Here is a 13,783-nt window from a genome sequence, read left to right as displayed (position 1 = left end):
TCAGAAACCAAGGCGCAGCTTCCGATTGGCTGCAGGAAATTCCTGCAGCCAATCAGAAGCCGCAGAAGCTGCGCCGGACGTTCGGGTTCCAAAAGAACGTTCGCAAACCAGAGCACTCACTTCCGGGTTTGCAGCATTTAGGAGCTTAAACATTCAAGTGCCAAGGCGTTTGGCTTCCAAGGAATGACTGTATTTGGTAGACAGCCTTTATGTTGCTCTGGCTTTTCAGCTAGCCTGGATAATAATAATAATAATAATAATAATAATAATAATAATAATAATAATAATAATAATATCAGCCATGTGGCACAGCCATTGCTGTGATTCAGAATTACACAGAGGCATGACAGTGAAAAGGCTGCTAACCTGTTCAAGGTTCTTTGACGCACCCCATTGTTCAAACTGACTTTCCCATTTTATAGACCTTGTTTTTCTCCAAGATTTTTGTGTGCTGTTTTCTTTGCTTTTCATAAAACAAATAAGAGCACCCCTCACCTGCTTTACAGCGGGAGTTGTCTTTTATAAACTGGATTCTAGGATCATGGCCAAGAAGTAGAGTTGGCTTACTTCCCCCGCCCCCTCTTTGAGACAGGGGTGGGGAATGTGCAGCCCTAAGCCACATTTCATACAGTGGTGGGAGCCCCATAGAGACAGGAGGAGAGTTGGGCAGGGGACCCAACCTGGATAGAGCAATTGAAAGGCGGTGAGGCACTTAAAATTTTAATTTCAGACCATTGGCAATGGTGAAAACATGGAGTGGATGGAGCAATGGATGGGAAGGACCCTCTGGAAACAATCAGTTCATGCCTCTGGGGCAAGATTAATCTATCCCTTCCCCCAGCATCTCATGGGGCGAGGAGGAAATGGCAGAGGGAAGAGAGAAGGGATTGGCGGAAAGAGGAAGAGAAGTGATGGCAGGCCACTCACTTTTGGCTCCACCCATCTCCAGAAAGATTTCCCTTGAGGGAATGTGGCCATTACAGTACAACCCCCCCCTGCTTCAATAAACCATCTATTAAATCTGATTTAATCAGGGGGTTATAATCACTATATTAAAAAAACCTCAAATGGTTATTACAAGAGATCCTAGGTCGATGAAGGGGGCATCAAAGTCAGTTCAGCTGTAGGAAATATGCAATTTGTGTTCCATGAATGCAAGGTGTTGAATTTCTTGGGGTTCAAATTTCAGTATGAAAGGGGGAGTTGGGTGGGACCCAGTGTGCTGTAGTAGCTAGAGCGCTGGACTTGGACCCAAGAGGCTGAGAGTTCAAATCCCCACTGGCCCTTGAAGCTCACTGGGCGATCTTGGGTCAATGTCACTGCCTCTTAGCCTAACCCGCCTCACAGGGTTGTTGTGAGGATTAATTGAGGAAGGGGAGAACCATGTACACCCCCATGATCTCCTTGGAGGAAAAGGTGGGATATAAATGCAATAAAATAATAAGTGACTTCCCCTCCATCCTTTTTTTGTGGTGTGTGTGTGTGTGTGGATGATGTCAACAGAGGCGGCTGGCCCCAATTGCAAAACCCAGTTGCTTCATGGAGCTACCAATAAACACCCCGACACGTGATTATTTGCAAAAAGAGCTTGAGGCACCCTCTTTATTGAGAGCGTTACAAAAACGTGCATCTGTCATGATGATGACGAGGAAGGCAAAGCCGGTGAGGGGATGCCGTTAAGAAAGTGGCCAAGCCGAGGCACACTTGAGTAAAGCAAGGAGGGGTGCATGCGTTTCTCGCAGTGAGCTGTGGGCGTCTTGCGGGCAGGTTTCTCCCCATAGGTGAGCACAGCTTTCGGAACCGGAGCGTCGTTCCTCAGGAGATTCAGAAGTTGCTGGTGGAGTGCTTTTTGCTGGTTGTGATGGTGGTGCTGCTGCCATAGTTGCCGCTGCCACCGCCACTGCCGCTGCCGCCACCGCTGCTGCTACTGTGGTAGCTGATGCTACCTCCACCATGGGATCCTGAGAGAAAGAGTGGAAGAACGTATTAATGAAGGACATCGTGAGACCCCTGCGTTGCATACAACCTCAAATCCTCACTGGTTTCTAATTCCATAAACAGCGTGCCATGGTGACCATTTTAAGTCAGACAGTAATCTTCCTTCTCTGATTGTCTACCCTATGCATGTCTACTTGGAAGTAAAGCCCACTACGTTTAATAGGACTAACTCCCAGGTAAGTATGTACAGGATTGCAGGTTTTTCTTATATCCCCCACACCCCCAAAATCTTCAAACCAGGAGGAAATGTCTGGATCCCCGTGAGGAGGGACTGGCTGTGAAACTACTCTGCAAATGGGGAATAGGGCGTCTCCTAACGACTCTCAGGACCCTGAACAAACTACAACTCCCAGAATTCTTGGGATCGGGAGCCATGGTGTGTTAAAGTGGTGTCATAGTGCTTTAAATGTATAGTGTGAATGTGGTTTAGATTACCTCCCAGATCTTCTTCAGTTTTTTGCTTCCAAGATTGTGTATACCAGCATTCCTCAACCTTGTGCCTTCCAGATGTTGTTGGACTCCAACTCCCACCAGTCCAAGCCAGCATGACCAATGATCGGGAATGATGGGAGCCGGAGTCCAGTTATGCCCAGAGGGACACAGTTTCCCCATCCCTGTTAGAATAACTCAAATGACTCTGACAGTGTAGTTAGGGGCTGAGAAAATGGGTGGGTGAAGGAGTACAGACTGCTGTTTTTTTGCTTGTGTAACCTAGAACTCTCAGTCTCAAGAAACGAGGGTTTTACCCAGTTGCAAGTGCCTAACAAAGTTTTAAGGGGAAGTGATGTGCATCTGTGTGCTTGAAAGGTCTCTAGGTACTGTATAGAGAAGCTTTTTGGAGAAACAAGCTAGAAGAAGCATTACAACTTTGAGACAAACTGCATATCATGCCAATGCAAGATTTCCTTCTAAGGCAAAATGCAACTTGGGTGGAAGGCAATTTTTGCTGTGACTGCAGAACTGGGGTGGAAAATTCAGTCCCCATTCCCCGTGCATGTCAGTGTCCTGACATACATATTCAATAGCAGCACCCATGCTTAACATATTGTGCAGTTTTGCTCCAGGACTGGGGTGGGGAAACTGTGGCTCTCCAAAGGCTGTGGAATTCAGCACACATCAGCCTCAACCAGGAGGGTCAATGGCAAAGGATGATGGGAGTTGTAGTCCAGCAACATTTGGAGGGTCACTGGTTCCTCACCTCTGCCTTAGACCAAACCAATGCTGCTCACATGGACTGATAAGAAATCCTCCACTATCTCAGCCAGAGATATTTCCCATCCCAAACCTTGAGATCCTTTCACTCAAGGGTAGACACCCTTCAGATGTTGCTGGACCACAACTCCCACCATCCTTGACCATAGGCTGGGACTGATGGGATTTGTAGTCCAACAACATCTTGAGGGCACTATTTTGGCTGCTCCTGCTTTAACTGAAGGCTGAACATTTGAACCTGTGATCTTCTATATACAATGCATATATCTGACTATGGTTCTGCAGCTCCCTCTTGGGGCGTGTAGTATCATTAGCCTTCCAGCAACAAAGACCAGCACTGCAAGTCATCTTCTGCAGCAAAAGAACCCACCCGGGCTCACTTCACAAATATATTTTATATGGCAGTGGGAATCCTTACCTTCCTTTGACCATCCTGTCATCCTGTAAAGAAGGAGGAAAAGAAAGGGCAATTAGTAGACGATTAGGAGCAATAGTAGTTGCCCTGGGGAATCTGTGTCCCCAGATGTGTCAGAAACAGCAGGACAAAAGATGCTTTGAGATATAGGAGGGCACCTTCTGATATGGCTGGCCATTGGGATTGCTGACCCCATGGAATAATGGATTTATTATAATGTGGGTAGTTAACAGAGAATGCAAAATGAATTGTAATGCACAATATTGCCCTTTCCCAAATTATGAAACTATTCCCTGGGAAAGAAGACATCAGCAAGGTCACAGCAGAGACATCAGGACAGGAAGAGCTGAAAATACCCACTCTCAGTGTTGAGATATCACAGGACACCACATCCCCAAAGTAAATCTAAAGTCAGACAAAGCTGAAAACTTTTTATGGTCATTGTTTTCAGTGAGGTAAAATAAGGTTTCTCCCTAACCCTCCCACTGGACAGAGAAGTGATGGAGCAATAGACAAATTCGCAGAGGAGAGGGCGATTGACAGCTGCTATCCACGGTGTGCCTCCATGGTTGGAGACTGTCATGCTTCTGAGCACCACTTGCTGGAAGCCACAGGAGAGAAGAGGGTTCTCATGCTTGGCTCTTGCTCGCAGGCTTCCCACAGGCATCTGATTGGCCACAGTGCAAACAAGTTGCTGGATTAGATGGGCCATTTGCCTGCTCCACCAGGGCTTGAGTTCTTAGGATGCAATGGGTGTCACTTCTAGTATCGCTATTGATAGAAATAGGCAACCTACACCTTTAGAATAACAGACATGGGGGCAGGCCCCACTGTCCACGGAGTAAGCAGCAGAAACAGAAAACAGGTCAGAAAAGCAGGCACACCATTTTTCAATGTCTTAGGGATGACCTAGAATTTGCACACCTCTTCCCATTCTAAAAATGAAATTGACATCAGTCTCAGCACTGGTGTTTCTAAGAGGGGGGCCAATAAAATCAGGGCCATTTTTATGCATCGCCTGGCCTTTGGCTTGGAGCCAATTTGATTCCCTCCCCCTCTTTCTTTTTTCTTTTCCTTTCTCCTCCTGCAATGAGGCTACATTTTAATATTTTAATGTTTCAATATTTTAATGTTGTATTTTAATTTTGTTTTTAAGTTGTATTCATTCAACTTGTTTTTATTATTGCTTGTTAGCCGCCCTGAGCCCGGCCTTGGCTGGGGAGGGTGGGGTCTAAATAAAAATTATTATTATTATTATGATTATTAAAAAGAAATCTGATTTGTCACTAACTGGATACTCCAAAAGTTGCCACTGGCTCTCTAAGAGAACATCTATAAGATACACTTGATTTCAAGCATTTCTTTCTCATAATCATGCTTTACATTTGTATGGGGGAGGACCTTAAACACTGTTTTAGATGCACACCTAAAAACATCACATATGATGAAGCCTTTGGGAGATCTCTCCCCTTTGGTGGCTTATTCTGATTGCCCAGTTACGTACTTGGAGTCCTGGCCCTCCAACAGGTTGCGGTAGGTGGCGATCTCCTGTTCCAACCGTGTCTTGATGTCCATGAGCATCTTGTATTCTTGGTTCTGGCGCTCCATGTCGCTCCTCAACTCGGCCAAGTGCTCTTCCACACCAGAGATCTGGTTCTGGATTTGGGCCAGCTGAGCGCAATACCGTCCTTCTGTCTCTGCCAAGCTGGTTTCCAAGCCAGCTTTCTAATGAGGGAGAAAAAGCAGAAGATCCAGAAATCTACAAACACTGCAAACCGCAAACCTCTGTCAGAATGCTGATGACCAACGCTCTATCTGTCGGTGTTTCTAGATCTCATGAAAGTTTGAGTATCGCCGATTACTGATACTTGCAGGAAGTAACGGTGAGGGTAGCTCTCACTACCTACTTCCGTTGGGAATGTCTGTGCCGTTAAGACGTCTGGTTGGCCATGTTGGATAGACAAAATATGCCAACTAGCTATGCCATTGGAGTGACCCCAGCGTGGCAATTCGTAGGCCCTTTATCTGTCAGTCAACTTCATTCAAGGAAGTTGCCACATACCATGCTAAGCTGTGACTGCAACTCAATCTCCAGGCTCTGTATCGTGCGCCTCAGTTCCGAAACCTCGCTCTTGCCGCTCTGTATCTGCTCCGTGTGGGTGGCCACTTCGCGGTTCAGTTCGTCAGTCTGAAAGAAGGAGGGTGAAAAAGTTTCATGCTGGGAATCTTTACAATGAAAAGGGAAAAAATCATGCTATAAGTAATACATACGCCAGACTGACAGTGCAAACCTATGAATGTCACACTGTGTTGAATGGGACTTCATCCCAGTTAAGGAGGTATAGTAGGGATGAGGAACCAGGGGCCCTCTAAATATTGATGGAATCCAACTCCCATCACCCCCAGCCAACATGGTCAATGGTCAGAGATGGAACTGTGTTAATACACATTTTCCTTTTTTTAGAGGGGGGCCCTGAAAACCAACTCTCAGAAGGGTTTTTAGCAGAGTCCTCATTAAACTACAGTTCCTGAGATTCTTTGGAGGGGCTCAAGACCCTGAAAGTGATCTGTTGAACTAGGCAATATGCTTTCGGTAAAGCGACCCCAGTCCCTAGGAGAGAAGACCCTACCTTCGAGAAGAACCAGGCTTCCGCATCTCTGCGATTCTTGTCCGCCAGTTGTTCATACTGCTCTCTCATCTCAGTTAAAGCTTTGGTGAGGTCGATTCCGGGCGCGGCGTCCATCTCGACGTTGACGGTTCCCGTCAGTTGAGTGTTGTACTCTTTCATTAGCTTGGTAGGGCAAGAAGGGAGAGGACATAGGTGAGGATTCCCCCAGTAGGCAACGGGTTGCACCTTTCAGCATTTTGCAATAAGTCGTGATGTACTTGGAAGCCTTGCTGTGTAGAATGGCCTTCGTGAGATCAACAGCAAATGGCAACATGCAACAGGGCTGCGCACATTTCTGCTAAAAATGTGCAGAAAAATGGTTGGTACCCAACCATTGTTTCTATTGGTCAAGAAGGCCTGGCTTTCTTGCTTCCTGAAGGGGGAAAGTAATTGTGGCCCTTTGTATTTGCCGCTCAGGGAAGGTTTTTAGGGAAGGAGTAACCTGCCATGTGTGCAAGAGAGAAGGTGGGTGAGGGATTGTAAGCTTGTTGCAACCCCTCCCTCTGATCCACGACATTGATGCTGCACCCCAAGATGCATTCTGGCGCCATTTTGAAAGAGGCACTCTGTGCTCTCTTGCCAGTAGCTTTGTCAGGAATGGTCAGCTCATATGGTAAGTTTCATAATTTTTTTTTGGGGGGGGGTTGCCGTTGGTGAGCCCCTGCTTTGCCACTTGTGGGCCCCTGTTTATGAACTTCTGTAGGGATTATTGTCTTATGTAATTCATGCAACTTTTGTGTATGACGCTCACATTGAAAGGCAGACCCAACACCTCTTAATGGATGCCCCCAAACTGAATTGTAAAGTTGGCTGCAGTTTCCCTGCCCCTTTCTTTTTCCTTCACTCACCTCCTCGTGGTTCTTGTTGAGGTAAGCCAGATCTTCCTTCAACCCTTCGATCTGCATCTCCAGATCAGATTTGGACAGAGTCAGCTCATCCAAGACTCTGCGCAGACCATTGATGTCAGCCTCAACGCTCTGGCGGAGGTGCAGCTCATTCTCATATCTGCCGGTTTCAAAAAAGAAAAAGGAAAAAGTCAGCAATGGGTGATAAACATTCTCCAACAAAGTCTGCCACCTGTATTGCTTGAGGTGTATTTCTTGAGGTCTTCCTCCCTCCCTCCCCTTCTGGTTTTCTTTCAGCTGATATTTTAAATACACCCTCCACCAAAACTTTCTGTCCCTCACTTCCTTTCCTTTTTCCTTCATTCCTCTCTCACTTCCATTCCCCCAGTGAGAGACCTCGAATAGCGGAAAAACAGAATAGTGAAGTAACTTACTTCAGCCTGAAGTCATCAGCAGCCAGCCTGGCATTGTCAATCTCCAAGACAATCCTTGAATTGTCAACTGTGGCATGATGGATCTATACCAAAGGGACAGAGAAGAGAGGAGGGCCCATGAATGTTAGCAAACATTTTTCATCATCTGAGGATGCAATGGTTGTTCAAGTGGAGAATTGTCAGGGACTTAATTAGTGGGTGATCTGTACAGGTCATGACATCAACATTAGTGATTGTGAATTTGCATCTAGAGGGCAGTAGATATTCTAGACTGACATTAGTCAACATGGTGCCCTTCAGATGTTGTTGGACTCCAACTTCCATCAGCCCCGGTCAGCTTGGCCAATGGTCAAGCATGATGGGAGTTGTAGTCCAACCACATCTGGAGATCACCAGCTTGGGGAAGGCTGTTCTGGATGACTAAATTTGAAATTAATTCATACAAACTTCTTCAGCTGCCTAGGATTTTTCTGAGGAAAAACTAGTTAACCTAATTTCTTTCCTGGCTTGTCTAAGCATCCTCCCATCTGGCATAGTGTGATCTGTTCCTTCTTTTTTTTTACATTATGTTTTTCCCCCTCAGAGAATTATAGTCTGGGACCCAACTGAGGCTTTGTTCCAACCTTTGCAATAAAGGATGTTCCACCCAAACAGTTGTCTGTCATCTTTTTCTTGGCAAACATCCAAGGGCAGTTTTATGTATTTCAGTAGAAGATGAGCCATCCGAATTAAAGTAGCAGACCCATTCCTGTACAGGTGAGCCCTTGACTGAATAAGTTTAGGTGCAGTTAATCTATAATGCAGTATAATTGACTGGCAGACTTCTTAATATTTCATTAAAATAAAATTATTATGACTTCCAGCCATATATCTAAGGGTATGGAGAATATGCAGCCCTTAGAATGGGATTGTAGCTTCTGGCATGGGGGGTAATGACTCCCCAAGGACTCTTTGAAATAGTCTAGGATGACATGGAATTCTACCTTAAATGATGCAAGAGCAGCGTTTAGAAGCTGTTCCTCCTGAAATGTAGTCGTATGAAATGCAAACTTTTTTCAAAAAATGGGTTTATATATTGCTTTAAAAGGTACACTGCTACATCTTTCATAAATGCAAAATTAATTATGGCTGTGATCCAGTGGATCTGGTCCATTGGATCTGGACCTGTAAGAACTGAGTTCAGACTCTGCTCAAGCCAGTCTGGACTTCAAGATCTAACAAAAGTATTCCATGCCCCTTGAAATCAATAGGAACTCCAGATGTTGTAGATTGTAACTTTCACCATCCATGACCATTGGCCATGGTGGCTGTAGCTGATAGAAGCAGACCACAACATTTGGAGGGCACCACATTAGCTGTTCCCAGGCTGGGCATTTATTGTGCAATTAAGTTCCACTGACTTCTGTTTTGCTGGACTTGATGCCCTTGGTATATTAATCTTAGCTCATCCAAGTCTAAAGGGAAACAAAATGATCTGCTCCACAGGATTGTTGGTGAGGATGAATGAGGGAGGAATAAGAAATGAGTTCACAGTGAAGCTCTAAACAGCAGTGTGCCTGCCCTCTTCTAATATTGGAGAGGGTTGTATTGGTCTTAACAGAGTTTCATAGGAAAATGATGGAGAACAGCAGAGACACCATTTCTCAGTGATAAGAAGTGGTGGATGACACAGTCAAGAGCATCAGTATTTTATATACGCGTGGGAAGGTTTCCAGTTTGGGGCCTGTTTGAATAGACACCACAAAAGCAAACATCAGTGGTCTGAATTGGGGGTGAGGATTCTGTGGTCCTTTGGTTGCTGTTTCCATTGGGCCATGCTGGCTGGGAGTGATGGAGAATGGAGTCCCTCAACATTTGGACAAAAGTGAATGACAGAAGGGAGACCTTCCTTCCAATGACATCCTAAAGCAGGAATAGCTCACCTAAAGCAGGGATAGCTCACCTCCTGCTCTTGAATTACAGCTTCCACCATCCCTGACCATGCTGACTGGGGTCGATGGAAGCTGGAGCCCAGCAACATCTCAACCGCCACAAGTTCCCCACCCCAGGACTAAATAGAGCCCCCTCGTTTTCCCATCATGGACCATTCCTTTAGTTTATTACTAATAAAGACCTAGTGAAGTGAATAATGCAATCAAGTTATCAGTTTATTAGCTCCAAGGAGCAATGGTGGACACAGACTAGAAGTTTAGGGTCAGTTGCCTGCTTCTGCATGCTCACCCACTGATGACTGCAACATCCCATGTTTACTTGCATGTGTAGTGAGGCATCACAGAGCAAATGTGTCAGAGTCTTCATTTCCCCTTAAACACAATGCTTCTCAGTGGGATTCGTTCATTAAGTGATTGGTTTGTCACTTGGCAATAAGGCATCAGGCTGCACTCAAACAAGTGCCAAACAGCCATACATTTCTATAACCTAGTCCCTCGGATTTTATGGGGCAGTAGCTGAGTGCCTTGGGACTTGTACACAGTTCCTTTCCTTCATTGCTATGTAACCACAACCACCCTCTGCACTATTCAGAATCAAAGGTAAAAGACTTGCAGGTCTGAGGGCTTAAGCCAACCCAAGGCATGGCATGAAACACACCCAGAGCCTAGGATGCAGATAGGGTGATGGGTAAATCCCAGGTTACAACAGTAAATTCATTGAATAGATTGGCCAGTACCATAACAGTCTCTACTCCTGTACTTTTAACATTAGTCTCATAGTCAGAAATTAAGGTGGTGAAGCTTTTCCTAACACAGAAGTGAAGTTTTCTCCATGACTTATCTTCTGGTTCAGTACTAAAGTTAGAAACTTCAGTAGTTTATTGCAGCAAAGCTATGCACATCAGAGTGAACGACTAGTCGCTGTTTGCTTTTCTGTCTCACAAACAGCCTAATTAAATTAGTCTGGGCTTGGTCCTAAACACTTTTAATTATGTCTCGCTATTTTTGTGATGTCCCTTAACTTCATTTTTTTCGAATCAGTTGCGTTTATCAGTTGTTATTATTATTATTATTATTATTATTATTATTATTATTATTATTATTATTTTAGCATAATAAAAACAATTACTTCCACAATCCAAATCAGGAATTGTACCATAGATTCCTGCCAAAAGATGGGTTGTAAGCATCATAGGAATGATGATGATATCTGATACATCGTGATTAAATTTGCCATTTTCTACAACAACAAAGTATTGGAAGCTTCAGAAAGCCATCTCTCATCCCTGGCATATCCTCCTCGTGAGGCTGTGGACTCTCCTTCCTTGGAGGTTTTTAAGCAGAGGTTGGGCGGGGCTCTGTCATGGATGCTTTAGCTGAGATTCCTGCACTGCACCGGGTTAAACTAGAGGACCCTCAGTGTCCCTTCCAACTCTACAATTCTATGAATGATCTTACCTTGTCACGGAGGTCCTCAATGATCTTGAAATAGTGGCTGTAGTCCCTGGATGGGCTGGTGGGAGCCTGCTTCATGTGCCATTCTCGGATCTTCACCTCCAGCTCAGTGTTGGCTTCCTCCAGAGCACGCACCTTGTCCAGGTAGTTGGCCAGGCGGTCGTTCAGGTTCTGCATGGTAATCTTCTCGTTCCCACTCAGGAGGCCTCCATCGCCGCCGCCGCCGCCACCCCCACCCAAAAAGTCCCCAAAGCCATAGCCGCCTCCACCTCCAGCACCAAAGCAACTTCCATAGCCTCCTCCAGCACCAAAGCCACCGCCGTAGCCAAGACCACCACCAGAAACCAAGGAAGTGCCATAGCCGCCTCCTAAACCTCCTCCCATCCCACCTCCTATCCCACCTCCATAACCACCTCCTACTCCAGAAGAGACATGCCTAACGGAGGAGGAAGACACACGGCCGCCACCTCCACCATGGATGCTGGATGATCCAAAGCGGCCAGAGGAGATGCGGCTGGATCCCATGCCACCACCCAGACCACCACCGTAGGAGGAAGAGGAGCTCTGATAGAAAGACATTGTGGCAGCAATGAATGGAAGTTCAGCTGTGAGACTGTTACTCGGCTTGGCTGAGCATGGAAAAAGCTGGCCTTGGCAGTGTCAGCCGGCTCCCTTTTATACTCCTCACAGGGCGTGTTCTGTCCCACAGCAGAATACACCCTGCTGAAACCACACCCTCAAAGGTGAGGCTCCGTGAAGATGATGTGCTGTCTTTGAAATGCAGCCACTTGTCCCTTGGTGGGCTGCCCCCTCTGTGTGTGTGTGTGTGTGTGTGTGTGTGGCGGCTTCTTAAAAACCCAGTTAAACAATGGAAGTTTCATTCAGGGCGCCTCACTGTTATTTTTAGGCAGTGCCAAGTGTGCAGATCACATTTCCCTTCTTTTTTTATTCATTTAACCGGGGGGGGGGGCAACACTGTCTGCAGCCATGCCTGGCCTCATCTCATATCGGGATTAATTTATTATAATCAAGCATAATAGCCACAGACGCACACAGCTTCTTTCAGGAATGCCTTTCACTTAAAACACTTTTCCCTCCCCAGAACGTTTAACAAGTAATTCACGATTCATTTACTTTGCTTCCTCGCCCCTTCCCATCTTAATTGCTGTCAGGATTGTGGAATAATAGAGTTGGAAGGGACCCCAAGGGACCCCAACCCCTTGCAATGCAGGAATCTCAGCTAAAGCATCCATGACAGGTGATCATCCAAGCTCTGCTTAAAAACCTCCAAGCCAGGAGAGACCTCCCCAAGGAGACCTTTCCACTGTCAAACAGCTCCTACCATCAGAAAGTTCTTCCTGATGTTTAGTCAGAATCTCCTTTCTTGCAACATTAAGCCATTGGTTCATGTCCTACCCTCCAGAGCAGGAGAAAACAAGCTTGTTCCCTCTTCCACGTGACAGCCCTTGAGATATTTGAAGATGGCCCTCATATCTCCTCTCAGTCTCCTCTGTTCAAGGCTAAGCTTCAACCTTTCCCCATAAGCCTTGGTTTCCAGACCCTTCGTTATCTTGGTTGCCCTCCTCTGCACACATTCCAGCTTGTCAACCACCTTCTTAAACTGTGGTGCTGAGATCTGGACACAGGACTTTGGAGATAACACCCTCTGCTCTGGAAATGCAAAACATAGTCTTTCAGGAATGCCCCATGGTAATGACTGGAGGTGGTGCAAGAGCCCATCATTTCTCTTCTAGGTAATCTTGTGTCTGAGAAGCTCCAAGAAGATAGTTTGCAATGAATTAGTTTGCTTGCCTCTTCCTCCTTCAGGGTTTGACAAACAAAATCAAATCTTTCGCCTGAGACAGATGAAAATTGCAAATGGGAAATGATAGAGGGCACATTTTAAAAGGCACTGAATACTTGAAGGGACAGAGGTTTTTTAAGAGACAGAGAAAGAGAAGTGCCACAAAGGTCACTTCCAGACGACCTGTTCTTCCTGATTTGTTTATGAAAAGCTTGTTGTGTGGTTATTTGGATGTTTATTGAAAAATCATTCTGCTTTCCTCGCAGGGAAGTTATTCCGCATTGCATCATGTGATTGTCACACTTTCCACTGTGTTTTCCCATCACTTTCCTTATTGCAAAGTCTGCTCTTTTGGGAAGTGAGTGGGGTTGTTCAAGAGCAGCAACTTTAATTGTGGAACTTGAATTTTCTGGAATGTGATTAGATCCCACCCAAAAACAGCAACCGATTGGAATCACTCTGTATATGCCCCCAGTGTTCCTTAGCCTTTTGCAAAAATGCACTTGCAATATACATTGTCCTTAAAAATGCATATATTTGTGAAAATAACATACAGATGTGCATTTTATTAGGGTAAACTGCTTTGAACCAGACAAAATTGCGTACAAAAAATGCGCACAGTAGAAGAAATAAACACTAAAATGCTGGTGGATTTTCATGGGACTTTGAATTCCTGCCCCCTGCAAACTGATGTGGGAATGTGGTGAAATAAAAACTGAAAAAATGAGAAACTGCAAGAAGTTGAAATTAACTGTTTAGCCCATCCCTATCCCAGAGTAAACATGCATGTGATAGAGCTGAAACATAACCTTTCAAAGTGCAATTAAAAAGCAACTGAAAGCATGTGCAGAGTATTCTCGCTTCATATCCGAATGATTTATTTGCCCATTTATTTTGCAACATTTGTATCCCACCGTTCCTCCAAGGCTCTCGAGGCAAGCATACATCATCTCTCCCAATCCCACAATTTCACCTCACGGGAACCCTGTAAGGCTGAGAGTTAGTGACTGACCCAAGGTC

The 13,783-nt window shown here is 45.4% G+C and overlaps 1 protein-coding gene and 1 long non-coding RNA gene across 2 annotated transcripts; one reads left to right on the top strand and one right to left on the bottom strand.

Annotated features, from left to right (window-relative positions):
* The first annotated feature begins 366 nt into the window (after window positions 1–366).
* LOC308571493 lies at window positions 367–1,853 on the top strand. Its single transcript, XR_014001489.1, has 2 exons — window positions 367–511; window positions 632–1,853. It is a non-coding gene; the product is annotated as an uncharacterized lncRNA (long non-coding RNA).
* LOC308571130 (keratin, type I cytoskeletal 19-like) lies at window positions 1,572–11,618 on the bottom strand. The gene is made up of 8 exons (XM_081166546.1): window positions 10,963–11,618; window positions 7,574–7,656; window positions 7,143–7,299; window positions 6,256–6,417; window positions 5,688–5,813; window positions 5,130–5,350; window positions 3,629–3,651; window positions 1,572–1,961 (listed from the first exon to the last, which is right to left on the bottom strand). Exons 1-8 carry the CDS (start codon window positions 11,536–11,538, stop codon window positions 1,825–1,827), a joined length of 1,485 nt encoding a protein of 494 aa, XP_081022672.1. The 5' UTR covers window positions 11,539–11,618; the 3' UTR covers window positions 1,572–1,824.
* Window positions 11,619–13,783: the final 2,165 nt, after the last annotated feature.

Source organism: Podarcis bocagei (genome assembly GCF_964188305.1).
Source record: "Podarcis bocagei genome assembly, chromosome: 13".
In the NCBI taxonomy this organism is placed as follows: domain Eukaryota; kingdom Metazoa; phylum Chordata; class Lepidosauria; order Squamata; family Lacertidae; genus Podarcis; species Podarcis bocagei.
This window is presented reverse-complemented; position numbering and strand designations above follow the sequence as displayed.

What these genes read in the sequence shown, in the direction of transcription:
- LOC308571130 (XM_081166546.1), bottom strand. Translation starts at nt 11,538, where the DNA reads ATGTCTTTCTATCAGAGCTCCTCTTCCTCCTACGGTGGTGGTCTGGGT. An exon ending in TTGAGGACCTCCGTGACAAG is followed by an intron (nt 7,657 to 10,962) that starts GTAAGATCATTC and finishes CCTTTGGTATAG; the next exon opens with ATCCATCATGCCACAGTTGA. An exon ending in GCTGATGACTTCAGGCTGAA is followed by an intron (nt 7,300 to 7,573) that starts GTAAGTTACTTC and finishes TGAAACCGGCAG; the next exon opens with ATATGAGAATGAGCTGCACC.